Raw genomic sequence first — 26,936 nt, forward strand, 5'->3', positions numbered from 1 at the left:
ATACACTGTCTCTACAAGTTCCATGTTACAAGCAAATCAGATGGTAATAGCATTTGTATTATGGGTTAGATATCCATTAAATATATCGTACTTCTATGAATATAACTAATGGTAAAGGTTATAAGAGACAAGTCAGATTATATGTGGTTATGAGATGGTAAGGACTAATAGCAAACCAGAGAATATGAAAGAGAATATTGTAAAATTTTCAGGGTAAGGAAAACAAAACATTGAACAACTCACAAGAATTTAGGACATTTGAGCTTCTTTTGATCGGCCTTAGTTGGTCAGCATCCATAAGATTAGTGAGTTATCTGTCTACTTGTAATAAGAAAAATAAAAGGACATGACACTTAGGAAGAATAATTTGGTTTTAACCATTAGAGAGATTCGGAAACTGAAAATGAGGGTTAGGAGCAGAAGGCCATGGTCAATAATCAATAAATAGTGGGGGAGGATAAAGCATGTTTTCTTTAGTTTGGCTATATTCAAGCTAACGACAATGGAGCTCGTTATATTCTTGTTCCGTCTAGATATTGGGCGGTCCATAATAAGGTGCCTCATTGGTAGGCGGGAGTTCGAGGAATAGTTGGTGAAGTTCTTTAGAGTTTAGTAACAGGGTTATTAGCCTTTTAAATTTGGTAAAGGTGTCACAGTTACGGATAGGTATTGGCAACCTGTTCCACAATAAACTATACCGAACTGTAAAAAACCTACAACGCATTTGTTTTTGATGTTTTTCGGTAAATAGTGTATATGCATTGTTTCTTAATCTATAGGCTGGGTTATTGATCGTAGTTTCGGGGTAGATAGTTCTGCTTCGTGTTGCACCATTGGGTGTCTGGCACATGCCATGGCGACATTTACGACACTGATACAATCTTCGTTATCAGTATCCATGTTGCCGGTACGGCCCTCGTCGACCTTTTTGTTAGCTAAAGCTAGAAGGCTAATTGCTTCTTGAATGAGTAATGTTTTGCTTGAACAACAAAACATAGAGAGCCAATGAGAATTAGGCTTCGAGCACCTTTTATAGGCAGTAGGACTTAAGCGGATGCACATTTTGTGGAACCACTTCTTACATTCATCACAATGCATCCCTTCTTCCACAAGGAATAGGCATTATGGCTGTCCACACTTGTGTGCAGAGCCAACCATCTTAAAATGAACCAAAAATGATAGACAAGATGGATATGTTAGACAAATCACAACCTTGATCAAATAAATCAAACCGAAGTCGACCAAGAATGTTTTGATGCAGTCAATACACAAAAGCAAGATCAAAACACACAAATACAGTATCACGTTAGCTGAAATAAATTCAATGAAAGTGTAAACAGTAGTTTTGATCAAAACAGTGAATTTAACTCAACGAGAAATAATACCACTGCCCTTTTAAATCGCGCGCGTGTACATAAGCATATGAAAAATAGTTGTTTTACATAATTTTAAGAAAAATCGAGACAGAACAAAGTCCTACGTGCATTAATTGTTTGTGTGTTCTGAAAAATTTACTTTTCTTCCAGAATGCGTTGCTTCGAGTCTCTTTTCAGATAACACCGACGTTTCGTCTTGACTGTTGGCTATTGGATGAGGTGTCGTAAATGTAAGAATCGTGTCTTTCGATTGTAATGGATGAAAATCGAAGTGAATGAGTTTCCTTCTAAATACGCGATTTTGATGCGATCGACGCTGATGCTATCTTTAGTTCCGCTCTTATCGGTTAAACAGTACTTAGGTTTACGCTGGAGAGCTTTGAAGGGTCCTTCGTATGCTGTTACCATAGGTCGTCGAAGTGAGTCGCGGCATACTAAGACGTGTGTACTACATCGTGAGGCAGGTTGAACGAAAACATAAGAAGACTGCGGTCGAGTGGAAACACGTTCAACTGAACGCATCGCATTTGTAAGCCTGCTCGTGTACGGGTTTAGATCCATGTTCCTTGAAGAAGACGAGGGACTCACGAATTCTCCTGAAAGTCAGACTGTCGTTCCATAGACTCGTAGAGTTGCAGTGTATCCAATGTCAGCTTTCACTGCATTGCGACTATCAAGTAAAATGGGTGGAAGAACGTCGGTCCACTGTGAAACGTTTGCATCTGACAGTGAACCCTTAAATTGTAAGTGAAATGGTTCCACCAACCCACTAGTTTGGGAGTGGTAGGCAGTAAAAATAGTGAATTCTCGGCCTTCAATGGAGTGTTGAAAGTGCCGTGAAACACAATACATAGTTAGCAGTTCCGTGTCTTGCAACGCTTTCAAGAAGAATATCAAAGGTTGTCATGTGTGGTTGGCCCAGGAATACATGACTCATCCTATGACGAATCGGATGCGTTTACTGAGATAATGATAGGTCATTGAGTGTCCTGATGTGCAAGCATGGTTGCCTCTGCGTTAAGCTCCTTAATTGTAGAGAATGCCTTTCTCGCGGTATTGTCCAAATTGATGGGTGTCCCATTCCCACAGAGTTGGTCGATTGGAGGTTTCATGAGGTACGCGCAGTTCGGTACCAACCGTCTATAGAAACTTACTAGTCCATTGAGCATGTGCAATTTCTTGATTGTGGTCTGTTCTGGGTAATCCAGAATATAAGCCACTTTGCTTTTCAGAGATCGGACGCCTTGAGCATCGATAGGATGTCCGGGGAAATCTAGGGATTCGGTTGCGATTTGACATTTCTGAATGTTTACAGTAATGCTGTGCTTTTGTAGTCGTTCGAAGGCAAGGTCCAGATGCTGAAGGTGAGATTCTCTATCTGAACTTACAATCAAGCAGTCATCAACATACTCATGTACGAAGTTGAGACCTCGTAAGACGTCATCGACGAACTGAGACAAACGATGGGGAATAATGGCGTTAACCTTTCTGGCTCGGTATATGGAGATTATTAATTTGTATCATCATCAAGATTTATAACTACTCAGAACCAGGAACTTCTTGACTTATTGTGTCCTAGGCTTAGTGGTTGTACACACGCTTAAATACGTCACAGGTATTCGGAGTTTGACAGCGCCTTTACATGTTATGCCTTTATAATCAAAGTCAGAAATGAAGGGGTTCGAATATATATTTGGAAAACCATCGATATGTCGAAAAGCGTTTGGTCTAAGTTGGTCAGTAATTGCAAAGGATACGTAGCACGACGTACCTACTCGTGATCTGGTGCGGATGCGTGCTCGAGCGCCTTCAGCTAGAGTATGTCTAATAAAACTAATGAGGTCAGCATGAATGTCAAGGATTTGCAGGATTTATTCATCGCTACACACCAGGCCTTATAATTGTACTTTGAGATTCGATGATTTGAAATATCTTCAGGCTACTTCACAAATGTTCGTTTGCAACAATGGAGGGAAGTAATTGTCTACATTCGTCTCACATGATGTGTTTTTCGTAAAAGTACCTCGCAATGTTAATACATTTATCTACCATAGCTACCTTTAGTAGACAATCCGGGTACACAACCACGCACTGTGATTTGAAGTTATCCGTTGTGTCGTGAAACACAATTATTGACCTCCAATGTGTGTGATTATGCTTGGGCACCCGACTAGTGCTGGAAAAACGATCAATACATCCACGACATAGGCGAAATTTCACTTACTCTTTATAGGTCAGTTTCTCGCTCTTTAGAAATGGTGGGGTGTGGCGAAAACCTTTATTTGAAACGCAGCTGATATTAGACATGCTCATCGGGGAATTTCAGGCGGAATACATCATGCGTTTTAAAAATATTTATGAAAGTCGCTTCATTCAAAACTAATGGGACATTATTTCATTGAATTAAGGTCTAGTTAGTTCAAGGATCAGAGTGTCATTCCCATTGTTATGATGTACGTCACCACAACAAGTGAAACTTAAGTCATTAGATGAAATTCTTTTTTCTGTTTTTTGCACACACGGTTCTAATTTCTGTTCTGATAAAATACTTTAATAGTATAAAATGTCTTAGTTTCGTTTATCAATCATCTTTATAACTGTGATAATTTTAATCTCGATGTTATTTGAATCTAGAACGCAATAAGAAGCTAATGCTATACTTTATTACAGGAAAATATACATACAGTTACAAGCACTTCGAACGAATTTAGTGGAGGGAGGCTAATATGTGTGAGCGAGTGAATGCATACGAAAATTTATTGTCAAATCTAACAAGGCGCAGCTAGGCAAGGCGAAGGATATTAAAAGGATTTGGAAGCATATATGCATGGGAAAGATGATGATTCATTGAGCGATATTTAAGCTATTAACATTTCAGCTAGTGAGAGATATGTGTGTTGTTTGTCACATGTGAATAAAAGTGCACGGTTAAACAGACATTATAGTGATCATAATATCACAAATGAATAGACGAATTGCTACCGTTCCAATAACATTTTCTGTTAATTAAGTTAGTGAAAGGGCTTAGCAAAATTTAACCATAATTTAAATTAACCGTAGGAGTGCTGCTATAGCATCTTGTCACTCTTAAGTGCTTTTTCGGCCACTTTTCAGGACCAATTTATTTCCAAACAATTTCACTTTTTTTCATCACACTCACAAAAATACAAACCAGTGAATATAGCCGATCGATTTTATATAGTACGCCCAGCTGACAATCAAAAAGTGAAAATTTGAAGCTTTTGGAAATCGTTAGATTAGTCTCTTGATATTGAAATTTAATGAGGTAAACATGTGCAAAGGCTCGAGAATATTCTTCTACATTTCGGATGATTTCTATCTTTATTCATGAAAAAAGGCATTTATTCTCAGAGACATATATTGTACATCTTAAAACTGACAAATAATGAAACAATGCAATCGATCATCCATCTTAAAGGTACTCAGAAAAAATGTCCCGTGACCAAATAACCAAGTGACTTGAGTTTAGTTGTATATGTATTTCGGTCAGAAGTTGTTTTTCTGCTTTGATTTTGATCACAAATTTGTTTAAGACCGCGGAATTTGTTGGTCGTCATATGATAGACAAATTCCTTAAATTTGGTGTCTTATTCGTAAGTCCACTTTTGAAAATGGTGACCGTGCACATCTAGTTGTTCTTGTTTATCATTCGTTTTTGCTTTTGATATATCGGATGGAGATGTAAAGTGTTGGTATGTTCGGTGCGGTTAAACGGCAGTATCCATTACAATCCTAGAGATAACTACAGATCCAAGTCAATTATGGAACGTTTGTTCTCCTAATCTTAAGTGCATTTGGAAAAATACAAACTCGATCATCTTTAAATCACTATTTTTTGAGAATTCATATAAAACCAAGAACACTTCAGTAAATGACAATAGTTGTGTTGTTCGTTTCCCATAGTTTATAAATGCATGCCTCACGCTTCGTGTTTGTAAGGCTAGATGGTTTTAGTTTCATTTGTTAATCCTTATAGTGCGTATTAAGTCAAGTTTGTCCCGAATATTAATTCTTAATGATTGTGCTTAACATTATCACCACACCATATTACTTTTCACGTGGTCTGCTTCCGTGCGATTAGCCATTCTGTGTCATAGATTATGGTCCATATATTTGTAAACCTCGGTTGTTCCAGTAACATTGTGTCTACTCTTATGTGTTTATCTGTTAGACAAGATTCGTCATTTGGACTACACCCCAAATAGTTGGGGCAACATCTTTTTCGAAGTTTAGTGGTCGTATTGATAAATAGGAATGGTTGTGAGAATACAGATTCTAAATTTGAAGAAAACATGAATAGATTGGTGTTTAGTCTACGTATTCGAAACCCCTCACAAGGGACAGCGCTAACTCCTTGGTTATGGTTATTGATTTTCCTTAATGATAGGAAGTGTAGCCGCATAAACTCGTGCACTTACAAATTTCCGGAGGTGTTTATTTCTTCGTCCCTAAAAGTAGTTGATCATTGTTTAACTTGAGTAGCATTTGAACTAGGAAGGCCATTTCAGTATTACAAGAAACTAGTGTATTCGAAACACGAGACGGAAATAGATCCTTTCATCATATCCTGCATCGCTAGTTGACTTAGAACAGCTAGCTACAGATTAGATTTGTTTACAAACAAATTTTATCGCGCTAATTACCCAGCAATTTTGTGTCAAGGTCTGATAATGGTGTCCTAAAATCTTAAGACTAAACATTGACTTAGTGATTTTTGGATTCCCTTGCCTGAAGTTCAATATATTATTTCGTGTTAAGTTAAATAGGCCATTTCTTTCCCTCATCTGGGAACTAGGTTTCAGTCTCATTTTCATCTAGGGATGTGAATTGTCCGGTATTTTAGATTCGTTTCCGAGAAGTGCCAAACTGTATGTTGTTTCGAACGCATGTTTGCGTCATCTCACTTTATTCATGATAAACTGGTTTTGGTGACGAAGATACGTATGACTTTTTTTTGCAATATATGAATATGATGAGCTGGCATTAAGGTGTCACGTTAGATTGCACTGTAAGTTGAGCGTTGGAAGTTAGACCCTGGGTTTTGCGAATTTATGTTGGTCAATCATATGTAGCATACAACTCGGCTCAAGTTGGCATACCCCAGCACAACTGGACAAAACGACTGATGCAAATCCCAGTGTAGTTGAAAAAGTAATTGCACCCATAGTTAGAAAGGTGGGTATGACAAAAAAAAGTGCGAGATTTCGGGACTTAAGTTCTAAAGGAAGACAAAGAGTGAATACACCTATACCATTGCAAATGGTTCTGGGTCATTATTCAAAGTCTAAATTGATTACAAAAATCATCCGAACCCAAATCAAGTAATCTGCACCTACTTACATGGCTCAGGCCAGTCGTCGATGACATTATGGACTGGTGTCACGTCTATTTGGCGACCCCTATCTTCTAACCTATTCCTACATCAGACAAAGTCGCTAGTCGAGGTAGGAGCTTGGGGATGCTTAGCGCATCCCAACCACCTTATTAATCAATTTCCCATATTTACTTAGAACCATATGCCTAACCTAGCTATTGATTACCCAGTAGTACAAAAATCCCTCGAATACTCATATGATTGGATACTACTAACGTACAACTAGCCATTTTTTAAAAGTTAATGATTTCATCAAACTCAGGCTAAACTATTCCAGTCATGAACATTAACTACTAGGGAAAGTGAGTCATATACTAAACTGATTGGGGAGGATGTATTAAGACATCCTGATATGTTGCTCATCGATTAAATTTGGCAAGAAATGCTTCAACCCGTTAAAAGCCTTAATCATGTCGACTTCTTAGTGGCCCATTAAGTCAGTCACCAATAACCCTGGTCTTCAGATTAGTTTCAACTATCAGCTTTAAACAATGTTAAGATGGTATCCTGATGCCACTTTATATATATATATATATATATATATATATATATATATATATAAGGATAATTTTCCTTTTTTTGAGAATACTTAAAATATTTATTTTTTGCTTTACTCTAGGTCACCACATAGGTAGGCTATCGTCAGGATTGTTAGGATCCCCTTTTTTACGACCTTTTACTCATTTTAATAGCATCTGATAAATTACATTAATAATTATGTGTTCCATTCATGGCCCATGTCCATTTTTGAAAATATTTCTAGTATAAATAAAATCCATGATATTAACCATATTAAACGATCATTACGCTATATTTTCTGGACGTGTCTAGATGCACAGTAAGGGATATCTGTAAGCGATTATTGTGAAACAAAACTGAGCACCTACATCAGTTTCAACGTTAAACCTTACTACCAAAGTATACTAAGACTTCAGCGTTTTCCTTGCTTCCCCTGCAATGACTTATTTCACAGGATACTACTCCTTGTCCTAATTTTCCCTTGACATCACCGCCCTGCAACCTATCAGACTGACTTTTCTGTTAGGTTCACTGTTTTTTGTTCTGTATTCCTCACCATTCATTACAATGCACTTTGATGATGGCATGTGTTGAATAACTAAGCACACAGGTTTTATTCGAAGTTCGTCTGGGAAAACGAGTTAGTTTAATCGAAAACACTTATCATCCTTTTCAGACCATTAGGCGGTCATAGAACGATAATTGCACTATATGCCTTAGCCTCAGAAACATGGGTAATATCCTACTCAATAAAACTTTATCGGCCTAGTTTCATCTATGTAGATCTGGCCTACTAAAATCAACTTATTCCAGTTCATTAATTAACTAGTCTTATTGTTCGTCAAAAAAAGATAGATTTTACCTCACTGAACTGAACAAACTATTTAAAAACCAGGTGCATCCTGTTACTTGTATGTAGACGGTTTTTCGACAGTTGCCTCTAATCTTTCAGTTACAATATTCGTTGCTCAGTGTGTAATAAGCTCCGTTGTAGTGAAATTCAAGTAATATATATATACATTATTGATCACTTGTGAAATTGTTTGATCTGTATTCTATAAATGTGATAATTGCATTACATGACTGATTTTCTGCTGCTTTTCTAGAAATTTAAAATGTTTGTCGTTTTGTATTTTAATTTCAGGAGTGTTTGTACCTACATGTTTTACTCATTCACAGTTTATTTCATTTGAAATATATTCTTTTGAGTATCAATTTGTTAACATTATTCTATTATTCATTTCATACCATTTTTTGTTTATTACAGCTTTTAAAACCTAGCTTATCAAGCTTTATGATATCCTGGATTATCAAGCATAATATGGTCGTGTTTGTGTTGAACTACTAAGCCCTATTCCCTTGGTTCCGTGTAAATTATATAAAATAACTATTTTTCATACAATTTCCTGTTATAATATGCGAACGATTCCATATAAATGAACATTCTTGTCTCATACGGACAGTGACTACTTCCGTCCTAACAACCTTTCATTCATATCTATGATTCTACAATGAGGTGAGTTTTTCGCTTTTTTTCCTGAGAAATACTAATGAAATATTAAAAATACGTTTTGATCTAAGAAATATTTTTTTCCACTAAATCAAGTTAGCTATATTACTCACTGATTATTATTTATTATTATTTGAACACAAATATTGGTACAAGGGGGGCACCAGATATATATGCGCCACACGAAAAATTGTCATTTCGTTTGATTGTGTGAGGGCTATGATACTTCCTGGGTGCCCAGACCGAAGCAGGTGGTTTTCTTAGAGGGCCACACCCAGAACCTTTGACCTGAAGGTCTGATCCACATGGCAGTGGAGCATCGTAAGGAGATGCAGTCCCATGGTAGTCGGTGACCAACGATAGGTTCACACGCCATTTTTACCCTCAGGATACTGGAGCCCATGTGCACCATTGGTTTGGAATCAGGGTTTTCCAACTTCCTTAGGTGGACCCTCCGTATCCATCAACCCGGTTAAAGCGCTGGACATTCGCCTTTCGTCCTCTCAATTTCGTAAACAACAACCCCATCGTGAGAAGGCAGTGAGTAGGACTTCCCTGGCAGTGGCTATATACGCGTGACCGTGTGAGAGCATTTGAAGAGAGAGGGCGGGCCCTCCCCACTCTCGGCCGTACCAGGGCATTCTTAACTTGACTCACCATAACTTGCTAGGTATATATAACATACTAATTTACTTGATTGTAAAATATATTAGTGAAGCCTTGGTGCGGAGCTAATTAAACGAATATTTTTTTCGCTCAACCTGTATTTTTAACGATTCGATAGGAGTATTTAATAAACTGAATTACTATTGGATTGGATTATTTAAAAGTCATGGACACCTAGATTTTACCTCACTGTCGTTGTCACAGCTCTACATTAAATAAAAATCCTGAAATTTTTAGTTTACCGATCATCGCGAGCAATAAACAATAGTATTTATGTTTGTGGTTGCTTTTATCACGGTTGAACGTAATTCACTAATGCTTATAATAACCACCTTTGGGGGTTCTAGTAATTATTGTATTTTTTGTCTGCTCTTAGCCCTGAAGATAGCTTGCGACCCTAAAAGACTGATTACTTTCTTAGTCTCACTTAATTTAGCTGCAATGAAGTTACTATTTTCGTGGAATCCTCGAAAACAAGCAAAAATTCCTAAAATGTGGGTGGTCTCAACTTGTTCCATTGCTAACATATATGTCAGTTTCAAGTAATGTCCATGGGAAACTGAAATGACGAGATCCTATCCAATGTTCTTATTCCATTTTAAGGTGTATTTACAAGCATAACTTAGTGAAGCCGATCATCTTGTGAATTGGTCTCTAGTGTTTTGAGATATATTTCATCTGCGACTTGAACAAGTTCGGTGTGGAACACGTTTTCTAGTCCACATAACTTGAATGATTTGTCACCGTATGCAATCCCAACCGCCGCATCATGTTAACAGCTATAATTAGGTTAAATCTAATCGTAGTTACTGCGATGATCAAAATGAAGAGTTTAGTGGTTTCCAACTGACCACACGTACATGTTGTAGTGATCATTAGTGTCTGGTTTAACCAAGAGCAATTGGTTATTGATCGAAAATTTTCACATCAGGTCCAACAAATCTTATAATACACTGAAAGCATGCCTTGCACCTAAATTTCTGAATTTCGTAATTGTGATTTGGTATAGACATTGTCAAATGGTGAAATGTTAAGGTGTTATGCGTATCGTGTAGGTAATTTCTGTCGAATCATAAAATATGTAGACCTCAAAATCGTAAACCAGATACTCATTTAGACATTCTGGTTTTATTGTTGTGGTACACTTGTTATACAGTTAGGTTTTCGTTTCCCTGATCCTTATGAAGAATGCAATAAAACGACCCGTAGTCATCCTCATGTTCTTTAGTGTATGATTTAACAAATCATTATACTTTATAATACCTAACTTGTACATTCTATTCATAGCTTCGATTAGCCTTTTTAAATTATCTGTATAGGATTTTATTCTGCTTTGACATCTACTTGTACGTAAACCTACCTTCTATACTTCCAGTTTATTAAAAAAGAATTGCTGTCCGTTAAATTAATCTATCATTTATGCACATAAATGTATGTACGTTCATGTCCTTAAAAGTTTGTCTATCGTGTATCCTTAAATAAGTATTCAAAAATCTGGTTACGCCTCAAGATTTGTTTGTTTATCAACTGAGTTTGCTAGTGAACAAGGGACAGACATGAAAGTAGTAGGACATATTCATCATGCGATTACCTGATATCTGTAAACTAGTCACACCTATAATTTTTTTTCTTGAAGTTGAATGTATGCATCTTTAGATACCAATTTCACCTTATCTCCCGTGTGTAGACTATAGCTATCAGTTTTTGAACGGTCAAGTTTTAAAACTCGATTTTAGTTTTATAGACCATAAAAATGCAAGTTACAGTTAGACAGAAAGGCAAAAGTTATATTCTTCTTAAGACTGATAACAACCATACCACGGCTAACGAATTTAAAATAACACCCAAGATTTCCTTTTCAGTAGATACCCTTAAAGAGAACTGCCATTTTCTATATAGACAACAACTTTCAAAGTTACATGCATATGTACAGTATCTTGATCTAACTCCTAAATTTCTCCTGTCCAAGTTCTATTCCGGTAAGCATTAGACTTCAAGGTTGACACTGATTTTATATGATCAATACTCAACGACCGACGGGATTGTCTGAATAGTTTAGTATCTATCCTCCCGGAGCTTTGAATTTAACACCGTACAGGTAATGACAGTTTATTTTGTTTCCGTTTCTATCGACAAAACATTCCACTTTTCTCCTCACTTCGATTTCCGTCTCGTATATTTTAACCTTTAACTGGTACTTTCATATTTTCATGATTATTAGGATTAGTTCATCTGTATCGAATCCCTCCGGGATTCGGAGTTGTCAAGAGTTATAGTTTTGTCACTAATTTTGGGACCTTTTAATGGTCGACTTAATGCTCACTTGTTTCAGAGATATTTGATTTCTTTTTTATTCTTATCGAACACTTTCCCTGATTTTGTCCATCCTCCCCCAACAATTATAGCACTTTATTCTATACTATGTACAAAAAACATTAGTTATTTCATTAAAATACCGCTAATTTCCTGACAGTCTATCAAGTTAACCGAATACTTTCTCAGTTCATTTATGAATATTATTTAGAAGTCATTCACATGCCTCTGATATTTAAGCCAAGTTGTGAGATTATTCACTGTAGTTTGTGAATACAATGTATCAAAGAACTGGCTATTCGAACGTCATTTTCATTTCACTACATCTTATCAATTTATTTATAATCAAGAACACCGTTCGCAAATTGTCGCATCAGATAATAACAAAAAGTGAAATAATTTCAAAGAAAAGAAAGAAGTATCGTCATCAAGATATAAAGGCACGCTTAGAGACCACTGAGGTAAAGCCTCTCTATCAACCAACATGATTTAAGCGCCGAAGACCTGTCTCTTTACCTTCTCGCTTGTAGAAACACTTCCGTCTCGTGAAGTCAGTAGAGCTTCTCTGGGAGAGGTTATGAACGCGCGACTATATGAGAGCATCCCAAAAAGAAGAGCAAACTCTTCTCAACTCACATTTGGGCGACGATTTTTTTTCTACGCACAAATATTTCTGCTTATTCATGACAAGTTAATCTTCTCTTTGCTAGATTAAATTTTCTGCATTTGAATATGTTAATTGATTTTGTGGGTAAATTTATCATGCTAACCGCATAGTACTTCTCCATATTTTGGAGTTCAACTTTTTTTGCATATTCCTAGCATTTCTTCACTACTAAATTTTGTGAATGCTCTAATTTAGTGCATATCTATTTGTTTTATTTTACTACCCGATATCATTTGTTTTTGTATTAGTTTTTCATGTAGGCGTGTGTATGTATTTCGATAGTGTTATAAGAAGACTATACTTACTGTTGATAAATCACTAATCTTTTTCTCTTCTACAGTTATTTTATATTTATTTTCTCCTACCCTATCATCTCTTTCATGTAACTAATAATCTTTTTAAAATGATAATATTTATCTATGCCTTGATGATTGGTTAATTTTGCCATAGTTCGTTGTCCAAACTGGTTTTAATTTTTCTGCCAGTTCGGTTTTCAATCTTGTCTCAATGATAAAGTTGTGGTGTGCCATTGTCTCTCAATACTTTACAAAATAAACTGCACTTGCCACCTACTACTACTATTGTCCGTTTCAAATTTTAGTAGTAGTAGTAATAATATGGCATTGATCGGTCTGTTGATTGGTCTGAATTAATCAAAGTAATTCACTCTCATTTTTATTAATTTATTGTTTTGCCTGTCTGTCTATCCTACTATCTGTGTATCCAATTTTGTATGTATATGTGTGCGCGTGTCTACAAATTTTATGTCCTGAATTTTAATCTCATACAAACATCAGTATTTGTATTACTCTAGGTGTTCCTTTTGATTGTTTGTATATTCATCTCTGTGTACATTCTTCTTATTACATGTTCTTCGAATTTTTTTAAAAATTGATGTCCTTCCTCGGGCAGTCAAATTAGCTGCCCTAGATAGATTAGAGATGTTTCTCGTTTATTTGTACTGGATACTATTCTTTATTCCTTGTGAAAGTTAATGCTATTGTGTATTGACAAATTAAGTGTAATAGATGACAGACTAATCATCAATAATATTGAATTTTATCAATAAGTAGTATATCTCATAGTTCAGTCATACTTTCTCATCCTGATCTGTCTCATTTTGATTGAAAATATAATGATATATACTATATACAAAAACACCATCACTAGATTGATCATCTTGTATTTTAATGATCTGTGGTATTTGTAGCTAGATTTCACAGTTGTTAACACTCACGAATATGTACATCTATTAACTCTCCTCTTTTCACTGGTGTGCTAACAACATATTGTGTTGTCTGTTGTAATAACTGGAAAAGGCCTCCCGTAAACTCACTTTGTAATTTTCAAAAGCACGGAAATTCTATCCTTTCTAGCCTTTGTCCATGGTTCGAATCATTACATTAGGAATCGCCAAACTAAGATGTGACATCAGTCAATGAATTTATAACCGTTATTATACCCAATGTTAATAGATCACACGACAACTTCATGATCACTCAGTTACTGGAGCCCTTGAGAGGGATAGTTGACAGTCTATCGGAGTGATATAGGCAACATTTATTTCACCTCAAGTCTTGAGTTCCACCATTCCTCCTGAAATACCATCCTTATTCCTTTTTAAATTATTTCAATAGTTAATCTCTTTCACTATCAGTAATGCTAATATTATTTTGGCTCCATTGCTGTCTATCTTGTTGTACTTACTTGTGGTATGGGAAATTGAACTCACTCATATTTCTTATGAGCTCTACGTTAGTCATGACTGACTAGTTTTATTTGAACAGTTCTCTATGTAGTTTTTTTCAATGCATTTATTTCTGTTTTACTACTCATTTAATAAAATGAAGTCTCTGTCTGAATCGATACATTTATATCACTAATTATGTTGATTAATGCCACATTGTATCTTAGTGACTGAATTTATAGGCGTTAGCTATTTGGTTTACAATTAAATGAATGAGGGTGTAGTATCCCTTCCACTATAACGGTAAGCACTTGGTTTGGATTTAGTTGTAGTGGTAAGTGCACGTTGATGAAAATTCCCAAACTAGGAAAATCACCATGTCCCGCTTCTTTCATGGTTTACGATAGATCTTGTTGTCACTTTGGGATAAAAAAGTACCTTCATATTAAAATTATAATTGAACATACGTTTAACCATGACATTTACTGAAAAGCTGTGATTTTGCAAGAATTCCATGCTTAAATATTAATTAGCTTTTTTCAGTCACATATTATGAATGATACTTTGTTTATTTTAGTTTAAAATGATAAGTTATTCTCTCTATTATAATTAATATTACTCCTATTCCCGAATTTTGTTTTTTTTTGTCACAAAATTTAGACCTGCTTGTGCATATCCTATCCTTCAAACTAATATTACAAATGGACCAGACTTGTACAGGGAACGTGATACATTTAATTATGGTGTTGCCAACAGTCAACCACTACCTGTACAACCAATGGGCTCTAACCAAGCTATGTATCATGGTTCAGTATCTGCTCCTGGACTTAGTTGTCCAAACACAACAATGAGCCCTCAGCCCCAAATGCCAACACAACAATCTCACTTTCAAATGCAACAGTATCCCCAAATGCAACAATCTTATGGTGATGCTATGGGAAACTGTCAAGTGTCTTCATTTCAACCACAACAACAGTATCCGACCATGATTTTGAATTCCAACTTAGATAAGGTGGCTTCTCAACAGTTATCTACATCTGAATCACCGCCCAATTTAAATTATATTAGAAATTCTAATATGAATGGTGCTTTGCCACATTCTCAAATCATGCCCAACACAACAGTTTCTTATGGTCTGCCTTCAGCTCCAAATTGTAGCACAATAGCATCACACCAACCAAGAACACCTCTTATTTCAATGGGAACTCAGAACATTGTCAACAGAAATATTCCTCAATCACAACAAATCTGTCGACCATCTGCCACTAGGGTTGTTTCATCTGAATCAGTTTGTAAGTTCATGGAATTTATATCATATTACTTAACAGTAATTAATTAGTATTTTCGATTTCACATTTAACCCTTTAATATCTAGTTTGGAATAATATTTAACGATTGAATTATAAAGTTGTTGTTTGTTCATTGTATATAGTTACACTGTGGAACTCAATTATTAATTTAAATATGATTATCACGCGATGTGCAATAAGATAAATGCCTTATATAACAATTGTACTTTATAAAACGTTTCACTATACGAGAACATATTTCATCTGTTTACCTGTCAATTGGTAATTTATGCAACTTATTTTATTGTTGAGGGAAATTTGAACTATAAAATTACCCATCACTCATTTTCCAAGATTTAAATTATGATTTTGTTGAATAGTTCCGGTTTTATAGCGTCTAACTATGTGTAATTTTGATGAGAAAATTGTTTAATTATTCTTCGATTTCGGTAGCTTTACAACTTCTGAAATTTTTCTCTTTCTTCTGACTCAAAAAAAACGATTACCCTTACTACTACTTATTTGATGATATCGTAATGCAATTGCACTTTACAGATTTATTAATTCTCTGTTTTTTATTTAAATTTATTTTCAAATATCTTATGTGTGGGGATTATGGTTATTTCTCTGGTTTCAAACAATCAGTAAAATTTAATTCTACAGATTCATCGTGGAGTCTTGATATTATCCTTTGTTCTGTTGATAAAATTTATAAAAACCATTGAAAATAGTTCGGTTATTAATAAGTTCAGAGTAATTGTATTCATTTAATTCTTCTAATTTCTTTGTCTATGTAGTGACGTTTGTCAAAGGATAATGATTTCTAGTTATAAAAGTGTATACTGTTAAGAATCCAATTAAAATTTGTCACATTACCATTCGATTTATAACATTTTACAATGTTACTTTTAAGCTTTGCAATAAAGGATTAAATAAATATATTTTTATCTCTTTCATAGAAGCTACGTAATTAGATAACATGCAATAGTACGTTTAACCTTGAGATCATAGTAGTAGTTATATTATTTGAAACGTACTTTTTCTCATCAAAACCATTTTGTAATTCATAAATCTTCTTGAATATGAACAAGTGTTTGTTAATCTGTTTGTTTCTCTATTAGTGCAAAAATGCGACTTTTACTACTCGTTTACTCAAGTCTTGTAGGTGAATAAAAGAAGCAAATTAACTCCCTCATCAGATACTTGGGTATGAGCCTCAGTTTAAAAGTGTGAGTGCTAATGATACTATCTGTTTACTCCTAACCAAAGTAGGTGGGGTGGAGTCCGGACGTGGAATTTGGTGACTTGAAGTCAATTGCCTTAACCGTTAAACTCGTTACCCCTCTCGAGGTATATGTCGCCAATCAGGAAATCTCTAGCCAACTCTATCCTGAGCTCTCCTTTTCAGTTCTGCTCATGATTTTGATGTCTGCCTTCAATTTCCGACACCATGAGTTTTTTTGCTCTGCCTTTTTTTCTTTTTACAGAGAGGATTCCAAGTTGGAGCTTGCTTCGTGATACAGTTTGATGACTTCCCTATAGTATGTCTACCTTCAGCTGGGAGCTGATTTGTTCTCTGCTGTAGTAAATTATTGCTGATAGTCTCTGTTAGTGGGTTTGGATTATCTTGCTTAAACAGTTGTTTGTGAATACCTGCACTTATATAGTGATGGTGGTGGTAGTTCTCCAAGTTCCAGCTCTATATAGTGGAATTGTTTCGATGTTTTTGTTAAAAATGCTGACTTTGGTCTCGGCTGACATTTATTTTGAGCTCTAAATATCCTTCAGCCGTAGGAATGCTGCACAGGTTTTACCAATCCACGCTTTAATTTTTGCATCAGATCCTCCATTCATATAGATATTACTCAAGCATATTAAGGCTTCCATTTCTTCTATGCCATCAAGTGTGATTTAGATGGTACTCGCACTAATGCAGTGGAGTCCTTTTTTACGAAGTGGGCTCGCTAACCATAATACCCTTAACCTTCTTCTACCCGGGCTTTGGACCGGCAATAGCTACAGAGGGGCTCTGGACAATGTTGCAATATCCACACCATTAGTAATAATAATAATAACTATTATTATTATTTTGCGGAGTATTATCAACGTAAATTAATCTTAGTGGTATTTGTTTATGGTGTTATTTATGGAAGTGTCTATTGTTACAGCATAAAGTTAAAGCTTGTTTATTTAGGTGTTTACTGGTGTTAGCAATTATAATACTCATGATGTTTGTTTTCTTCTCTACTAATTAATATAATAAATAAGATAAACATGATAATTCAAATCTTTCCGTCGTTATTGTTTTGTTTTTCTCTCCTTCCTGTTCATGTTTATTATTTAGCGATTAATCAATGTTTTCTAGTGTTATCATTCCTCATGATATCGTTGTCATCATCTAACATTAATTGTGCGTAGATATTGATCATTCGTTAGCTTCAGTGTTTTCTTTCAATATTGTAAAATAAAAGTTGCTACCTCCGAAATGGTTTTAAATCACAACAAAATAGACCATATAATCTGATTTAATTTTAATTATGATCAGCCTAATTTACTCATTTGTATTTGTTGTCTTTCTTGATCTATCCCATTTTTAAAACGTAATAATATCATTTGTTTGCAAGATTTAAGGTCATTTCACGATATGTTTAGTCTCCATATGTTGGCTTTCAATCATTTCAGAAATTCCGTTTGTTTGTTTCTCAAGTTTTCATCTCCCAACTCATGAACATTGTGACTCGTTTTGTCAGAAATCGACTGTGCAAATAATAAGTCAAGGTGAATGATTATTGTATGCTTACACAAATGTAGCAGAGCAAATACGATATATGACCTTATCTCATATGTCGTGTTTGATATGTTTTCCAGTTAAATATGAAAATGTCTCTAAAACGGAGAAAATATTTAGATTTAGCCGTTCGGATTCCCGCCAGACGGTTCACCTTCTCGATAAGAATTTTGGGACTAATTTCAAATTCCTTATCCTCATTTTTACGTAGAAAAATCTGTGTGCTACTAATTCTTATATGAAAATCTTAGATAAAGAAAAAATTGTTAAATCTCTTGGTAACTTGTCCCATCAATTTTAACATTTAAACAACTCTAGAATTTCCAATAATTTTAAGAAACCTATTATATTATAGCTTTCCAACCATCTTCAATGTATCTTCCATATTCTTCGGAATGTCCAGTTTCGCAACCAGGATCTGGGATAGCTGCTCCATACTCTGTGGCGATGTCGACGTGCAACACAATACCTCAGGTGATTAACAACGCTATGGTACCAGGCTCAGTCGGTTGTCCTGGGCAGTCACCCAGGCCACCTGCTGGTTGTCGGAATCAAGTCTCTTCTAATGCCCCAACTTCAACACCTGTAATGCAACAACAACAAATGTATAGCTCGCAACAATCACGTTCTTTAAACAATTCTAGTGTTTACTCAGGCTCATGTTATGGAAATCAACAGTATACACAACCATCACCAGCTTTCCGACCAAGCCCAAGTACTATGAACTCCCAAACAACAGCATCAGTAGTAACGCGTTCAACTACTCCCAGGGACGCTCAGGGTAACAACTGTCTTACTATGCATCACACCTTACCGCAACAACTACCAGTCTCTCAATGTTCTTCAAATCCTTCATCAATTGTTGGACCAGGATCTTTGCAGTCTGGTGTTAGGTCGATTGGTAGTTGCAATGTTAATAGTGGTACTACAATATACAATCATCCGTGTACTCCTGCAGGACATTCCGTGCCTAGTGCAATAGGGAGTAACCAAACGGTTGCACCTAATCCTTCCACTCCTCCATATGTAATGCCAACTGGAAACTCAAGGGTTATGGGATCTCATGTAAGTTTTGTAAATTTCAAAAATCTTGTTTCGAATGATCTCTGTAATCTTTTCTATCATTCATTGGGTATATTTCTGTAACAAATTAGTCGTTTTATAATTCTCTCATACTCAGGTCCTTTAACGTCTCGTAAAAACAAAACTGTTATCTCTTGATTTGCATCAAATTACAAATCTGTCGTTTCACGAGTTACTCTGTATGTTCTGTTACCGAAAAGTCAAGAATTGTAACTCCATAGATCAGGTAGACTATTATGATCTCGATCCATTATTTGAGCTAGATGGTTTACCTCTAAAGCTTTCATTGTCCTTCCGAATAGTATCATCCGCACAAACCTCAGACAGAACTGAGTTGTTCGAATTTCTCAACATATGACTGACAGTTTAGTCTCTCAACCTTGATTGATTGTTTTTTACCTTTGTTCTGTCATTATCTACATAATTTTTTTGACTTCGTAACTGTCCATTATTTTTCTAATTATTTGATATAAGTCGGATCTATTTCGACATGTTTACTGATTGCTGTTAGACCCATATATAAGAAATATATTGGGAATTACAACAAGATTATTGAGGTCTTTTAGAATATGTGTCTGTGTAAATAATATTGTCCAAAAGAATAATGAAAGCATGCATATATGTATCTTGTCCTACGTTGTAGATGACTGACTGACATGTTTTCAATCCCTCAAATTGTATGGACAATATAGTCATTATGTGTTCTCACTATAGACTGTGACTAAATTTGTTTATCTTTCATAGTATATACCGAACTCAGTTCACTTTGTCCTAGGTTAATGAAAGAAATAATTTCAATAGATATCATGGTTGGAATTTTTCTCAACATTGTGTTTAACAGGATGATATTATCCAACTTTAACCGTACAGATTAACAATTAACCAACCTTTCTGTTCCAATAGCTTAAAGATAAATATATTTTAATAGTTTTATTCATTAGTCTTTGAGCAAAACTTGTAAATTGATGAGAGGATACTGTCGAGCTTTTGAAAGTTAATAGGATTGGTTTAAAACAAAAACCTTTTAGTAGCTGATTGCACGTACACATGAACTTTCCATGTTTAAACCAAACATTTGTAGGTCTTAAGAACCCACAATAATGATTAATGTACCGAAATATGTCTGAAATGCACTTCTGCTAATATTAATTAATAAATATTTACTAACTATATATAACCTCTTATAAAATTAAACACTTGATTTCACATTAGATGTTGTCTAAGTGGAAATGAATTACACTGGCTAACGAAAATAAATTAGTTTTCTAGGTAATATCAGTAATTTTAAGATTTTAATTTCTTTGAGTTGTTAAAAAATATTTGTCTATTTCCTTTTTGGCGAATTGTTGTAGCTTTTCTATGGTAGTATTATGTAAGTCTACCATTTTTGTATGATATATATATTTCATTTTTTGTTTTTCTGCTTGCTGTAGGTGAATCCAGGTGTTGGTGATCTCTGCTACTTACCACCACCCCCTAGTCGGCCAATTTCTTCCGGTGGTCGTGAAGTTGTCATGACTGCAGTTTCAGTAGGCAGTGGTGGCGGTGGTGGTCCTGTAGTAGCATCGTCAGGTAATGAAATGATGTTAAATTCAAATTTCCACATTTCAACTGGCCTAAATCCATCCACGTCGACATCTTTCAGTGGAAATAACTCTCAGGTATCTGTGTATTCGATCTAAACTTGTTCTCTTTTTTATTTTCATTTTCAGTCATATAATACAGTTATTGTATTTTTGAATTGTGGATTAGTATCTAAGACATGGGGTCGGGTTTTTACCGTTTTCATTACGATATTATTTTTTACTGATAGATTGTACGTGAGCTTGAAGGCCACCTTGATTTCGATATCTCAGGTTACTGTGCTTAGTAGTAATCAATTCATAGGTTACCTGTCAAGTATGTTTCTTTGTCAGTGAAGATACATCTTTCTTAATGTAGTAAAAAGGTTACTATTTCTGTGCACATAATATCCTAACCTCTGCATGAGTGCTTGTCTTATGAATTTGTTTTGATAATGTGTCACTTTAGTAACTTAAATCACATGGGTAACCTGTTCTGTAAACAAAAGGCTGACAGTTCAGCTATGTTGTTTTAAAAAAGCTCAATTCCTATCAAGTTTTATTTGTAACGTCTTAAATCCAAGTTGCCTATACGTTTTACATTCTTTCTACTAGAAATCCTGACCTATTGATAGAGGTAAAGTCACTAAATAATAACTTTTCAAACGTTAATGCAGAATTTGTTCCTTTTCCTTTGACAAATTAAACAACCCTAGCTAAAGCCACCTGAATGATACGTTTGCCGTATTTGAATGTCTTAATATATAGCTCAGGTTAGTAACTATGACAATAATTCAGTCTATGTCGCCAGCTAGGAGCATCAGGTTCAGTGGTTTAGATGTCTTTCCAGCATTCCCCATATCGTGCGTCGTTTGGACTGGGTAGGAAAAACAGTGAGGTGGCCAGTTTATGAGATGGATCTGTATATAAGAGTTACATCTGTTGGTTCGTCATGCCTAGTGAAGGATTGTTCAGATGTGATAAAGGTCGTTTTTTCCAGTTATCACCTTGGGCGTATTATAAGTCATCAGCTTTCATACTGAGCGCTGTATGTTAACTGTGGAATTCATATCGCGATGTAGTAACATAGTCAATTTACGGCTTTACGTTTTGTGATGAATTAAAGTTGCTAATACATACATTGACTGATGTGTTTCCAGGTAACTTTCAATCCGTTAATCATAACGATCGTAGGACGTGTCAAAAGTGTTTATTGTTCCAAGTATTCATACTTCATAGCGAAAAATGCAGTTTACGAGATGAATAGACAAAAATTACTGAACCTATATTTATCGATTGTCATAGGAATCTAACGTAAATTTAATTCCAAAGGAAGAAGTATGACTGAATATGGCAAGTAAGCAATAATATTAAGCTTAAAGTATAGTTGTAGTTAAAAAATGATTGCAACATCGTCACTTCAAATTACCATAGATCGAAACAGAATTCTGTACTCATCAATACCGTTCACTTCAACAATCAGTAACACTTTCCTGTTTGTCCGACCTTACCATTCTTTCAACCCGTTCCAACCTTACACAACATTATTCATCCTTGTAGTTTGTGACTAGCTTTGAGAAACATTCGAATTATCTAGGTCGAATAAACTTTATGACCTTGTCAGTTGACCCTACTGCAAATTTAATGTGTCCACACTACGAAAGCAATCCTGCTAAGATCTGTGTGATCAAATACTACCGATAAATTTTCCTCCTTTCACGTCACATCTCATAGCTGTTGAGCTGTACAAAAGTGACTGCCACGGAGTATACTCGACCTTAGACATGTTAATTGACATTTCACTCAGGTGGAGTTTTGTTCTCTGAGCAGGATGGTTTGCTTGTAGTGTTCTCATTTTTCTTCTCAACGACATCATCAGCCCAAGCTTGAAGTAGAAGTGTTCGAATTTTCTAATCTCCACTATCTCAAAATTTGGCTGCTGCTACGGGTGGGCTCGAACCACCAACCTTACGGTTAACAGCTGAACGTGCTAACCGATTGCGCCACGAAGGCGTAGACAGGACAACACTATGCAGGCTTCTTCGACACTACGGCGTGCCTGAGAAGATAGTCAATATCATACGGAATTCTTATGATGGATTAAACTGCGAAATCGTGCATGGAGGACAACTCACTGACTCGCTTGAGGTAAACAACGGTGTCAGGCAAGGTTGCTTACTCTCACTCTTTTTCTTTCTCCTGGTGATTGTCTGGATTATGAGGACGTCAACATATGGAGGGAAGCATGGGATACAGTGGACAGTTAGGTTGCAGCTGGACGATCTAGACTTCGCAGATGATCTGGCTCTTCTATCACACACGCAACAACAAATGCAGGAGATGACCAGTTTAGCAGCAGTAGGTCTCAATATACATAAAGAGAAAAGCAAGACTCAGATACAATACAACATGCATCGATCGAATGACACTTGGTGGAGAAGCTTTGGAGGATGTAAAAACCTTTACATATCTGAGCACCATTGTTGAATACGGTGGATCTGATGCGGATGTGAAGGCATGGATCGGCAAAGCAAGAGCAACATATCTACAACTGAAGAACATCTGGAACTCAAAACAAATGTCAACCAACACCAAAGTCAGAATTTTCAATACAAGTGTGAAGAAAGTTCTACTGTATAAGGCGGAGACGTGGAGAACTAAGAAAGCCATCATCCAGAAGATACAGGTGTTTAATAATAGTTGTCTACGCAAGATACTTCGGATCCGTTGGCCAGACACTATCAGCAACAACCTGCTGTGGGAGAGAACAAACCAGATTTCAGCGACGAAAGAAATCAAGAAGAAGCGCTGGAAGTGAATAGGACACACATTAGGGAAAGCACCCAACTGCGTCACAAGGCAAGCCCTCACATGGAATCCTGAAGGCCAAAGGGGCAGAGGAAAGCCAAAGAACACATTTCGCCGAGAAATGGAAGCAGATATGAGTAGACTGATTTCAAGAGATATTTCCTGGAGTTCTTATGAAAAGCAGTGACCAGTGGATTTCAACTATGTCTGTTGTGAGATATCAACTTACTGAAGACAATGGTGAACGGTTGCTCAACTTCGTTGTTTGGTTGAAGTTAGACATTAATACCGTTGGATGCCGGCGCAGTGGTCTGGTAGTTAAGCGCTCGCGCGCGAGACTGATATGTCCTAGGTTCGAATCTCGTGAGGCGGGATCGTGGACGCGCACTGCTGAGGAGTCCCACAATAGGACGAAACGGCCGTCCAGTGCTTCCAGGTTTCCCATGGTGGTCTAACTTTTATTGACTCATGATTTCAACCATAACATTACCGAAATCTCCACAAAAAATCCCTTCAGATATGAGGAGAATAAACAACAACTGGATAGAACTAGAAAGGAAGGCCCAGAACAGAGTATGTTGGAGAATGCTGGTCGGCGGCCTATGCTCCATTGGGGGTAACAGGAGTAAGTAAGTACTATCTCAAAATGACATTCCACCGGTGCTATTGCTAGAAAACTTAACCAAAGTTAGGTATGCTTTTTGGATACATTATTCAAACAGTCCGCATCCACCCGTCATAAGTTGACTTTCTATGTAAAGTATTATGTATCCCACCGCTAAATTCTGTGTGCTCATAAACAGAATTTTTTTTATTATCTTATTTCATTTAATCCGATCTCAGATCCCCGGGCTTCATAATGATTTTGATGGATCTGTTCCAAACAGTTCCCCATTAATGATGATGACTATGCCTGTTTCTTCACCAATTCCTGGAAATTTCATTAATGGTCCAATTCATGCGAATGTAATGAATATGTCTATGGTTAGTTCAGCACCAGCCCCTCCGCCATACCATCAACCTACTTCTATGATGCCTTGCCGATCAGTGGGTCCATCGTTTTTCAGTCCCACCTCTATGTCAATGCCTCCCATCACAGTGACCTCCGCTGTCTATTTAAATTCAATCCCTACTTTTTCAACTGTACCGGATCCTGGTAGTGTAAATAATAGTGATCGTGGTATGTATGGAATTACCGGAGAAAATGTAATTGGCTCTTCTGTGAACAGTAAGCAAACATCTGCAACAAACAAAACTCGACCCAAAAGAGTCCGAGGCAGTAAGGTCAGTATAGTATCATATGTATATTACATGTCAACTCTTTTCCAACATGTTTGTTCTATTTTAATTTTCATACAAAAAGTATAGCACTCTCAAAAATTTATTTTATAATTATACATCTTCCCATCAATTTTGTCCATAACGTCATCATTTGTATAGTATGTAGTAGAAAGTTTAAACTTCCCAAACCAATTAAGTTTATTAGTGGAGAACAGATTAGTAACGTTTTGCATTAGAAAGTTGTAAATTATTCGCTTAACGTATTTTATCTCTGTAATTCACATATTTAACATGAGGTTATATATATATATATAATTGATATTGTTATAGATTGAGGATAGATAATATGGACATTTTTTCATGAATGTTAACCGAATTGTTCCTGTTTGTTTCTCTTCAGCATAAACGGTAAGGTGGGATGAACATGATAGGGACATATACCTCCTCTTAAACTAATCTAATCTCATTATCTGTATCACATAATAAAATTCTTATGATGTATCGGTTTATTGTAACTCAACTGTCATGGTTTTCTTTTTTATTTCCGTTCATAGCTCTGGTGTATATGAATGAAAAGAAATTTAGAAATTTCGCTAATTTATTTAACACATTCAGTTACAAGCGTATATTCTCCAATCATATTTTTTCGCTACGAACTTCATTCTTTTGATATGTATGTATAATTTCGTTAGTATCTAAGTACATCCGAGCGTAATTCAAGTAAAAACAATATGTTACTCTCTGTTATCAATCACTTCCCTCATTTGGCTTGTTGGTAATCTTTTCTTATTCTGATAGAAAAAATTCTTGTTAATCAATTTTACCACTGATAATCCATTGAAGGTTCAAGATCAATCAGTTTTGTGGTGATTAAATTGTCTTTTTTAATTTAAAAAAAGGTTTAATATATTCTCACTTTGAAATGTGATGTTATGGCAGAATAGTGTTCTGTTGGGATTTCATATTTATTTATAGAGAGTTTAATAGTGTTATAACACCACTTCATTTAGGATTTTTTTCTTACAGTATTCGACCATTCAGTTTTCCGCATCATATATTCTTTGCTTCATATACTTAGCTTTAATTAAAGAGGAATTTTAGATACATTGGTTTATATATTCACCTCTTTTCGTGTTGTTGTCGTTATTATTATCTGATAGATGTAACATGTACCATCGTACAGCTGAATGATGATAGTATCGCGGAAAATTTATTTAGATCGTATCTTTATTTTGTAGTTCTATGACAATAAAGATATTCATATCTACATTGGATATGCTTACTAATCATTTGTTTCAAATTGGTATTTAGTAATGGGTTGGAGAATGCTGGTCGGCGGCCTATGCTCCATTGGGAGTAACAGGTGTAAGTAAGTAAGGTATTTAGTACGGTATGCAAGAGATTCTCATAAACATAATTAAACCTAGGACAGATTTATGCATCAGTTCAAGTTGGCATTTTTTCGTCAGAACATAAAAAGAAAATTAAAAAGATAAATAAATGGAATGAAAATTGTGGTGGGAAACTAAATATCGGAACTTTTATTTCGAAAGAAATTAGCGTAATATCATCAAAACAACGCACAGTGGTGTTATAAATTTTAGAGTTGTTGTTTTTCAACAATGCTATATTATGCAAGTTATGTCGACTTGCTGTTGTTTGTCGGTCATCATCATTGCTACGACGTTATTTCAATGATCTTTGCAATTCATTTTCTTATTTTCATTACCTCGTACTAATGCGATCTGTCAACATAGGCCAATGCACGTCTTTTCCAGGCTGTCTTGATAATCTCTGTCTTGATATAGAAGACTATAATTTATTTGTTTATTTGAACACATAAATATTGGTACAAAGGGGCACCGAATACATATATGCGCCACACAAGTCACTTATTTTGCGTGTGAGCTGTGGTACAACCCAGGTGCCCAGACTGAAGTAGGTGGTTTTCGGGGGGGCACTCTCCGAGTCTTTGATCTAATCCACAAGGCA

At 35.7% G+C, this 26,936-nt stretch overlaps 1 protein-coding gene across 1 annotated transcript in view; it reads left to right on the forward strand.

The window, feature by feature from the left end:
- Positions 1 to 8,801: 8,801 nt before the first annotated feature.
- The window catches only part of Smp_142320 (hypothetical protein), a gene marked incomplete at both ends in the record, with an annotated part of 44,643 nt that continues 26,508 nt past the window's right edge, over positions 8,802 to 26,936 (forward strand). Inside the window, 5 exons of the mRNA XM_018789933.1 lie at positions 8,802 to 8,806; positions 14,794 to 15,425; positions 18,566 to 19,275; positions 20,727 to 20,954; positions 24,507 to 24,947. Of these exons, the coding sequence (XP_018655326.1) occupies positions 8,802 to 8,806; positions 14,794 to 15,425; positions 18,566 to 19,275; positions 20,727 to 20,954; positions 24,507 to 24,947 (2,016 nt within the window). The remainder of the gene's footprint in view (positions 8,807 to 14,793; positions 15,426 to 18,565; positions 19,276 to 20,726; positions 20,955 to 24,506; positions 24,948 to 26,936) is intronic.

This window comes from Schistosoma mansoni, chromosome W, assembly GCF_000237925.1.
Source record: "Schistosoma mansoni strain Puerto Rico chromosome W, complete genome".
NCBI lineage: Eukaryota > Metazoa > Platyhelminthes > Trematoda > Strigeidida > Schistosomatidae > Schistosoma > Schistosoma mansoni.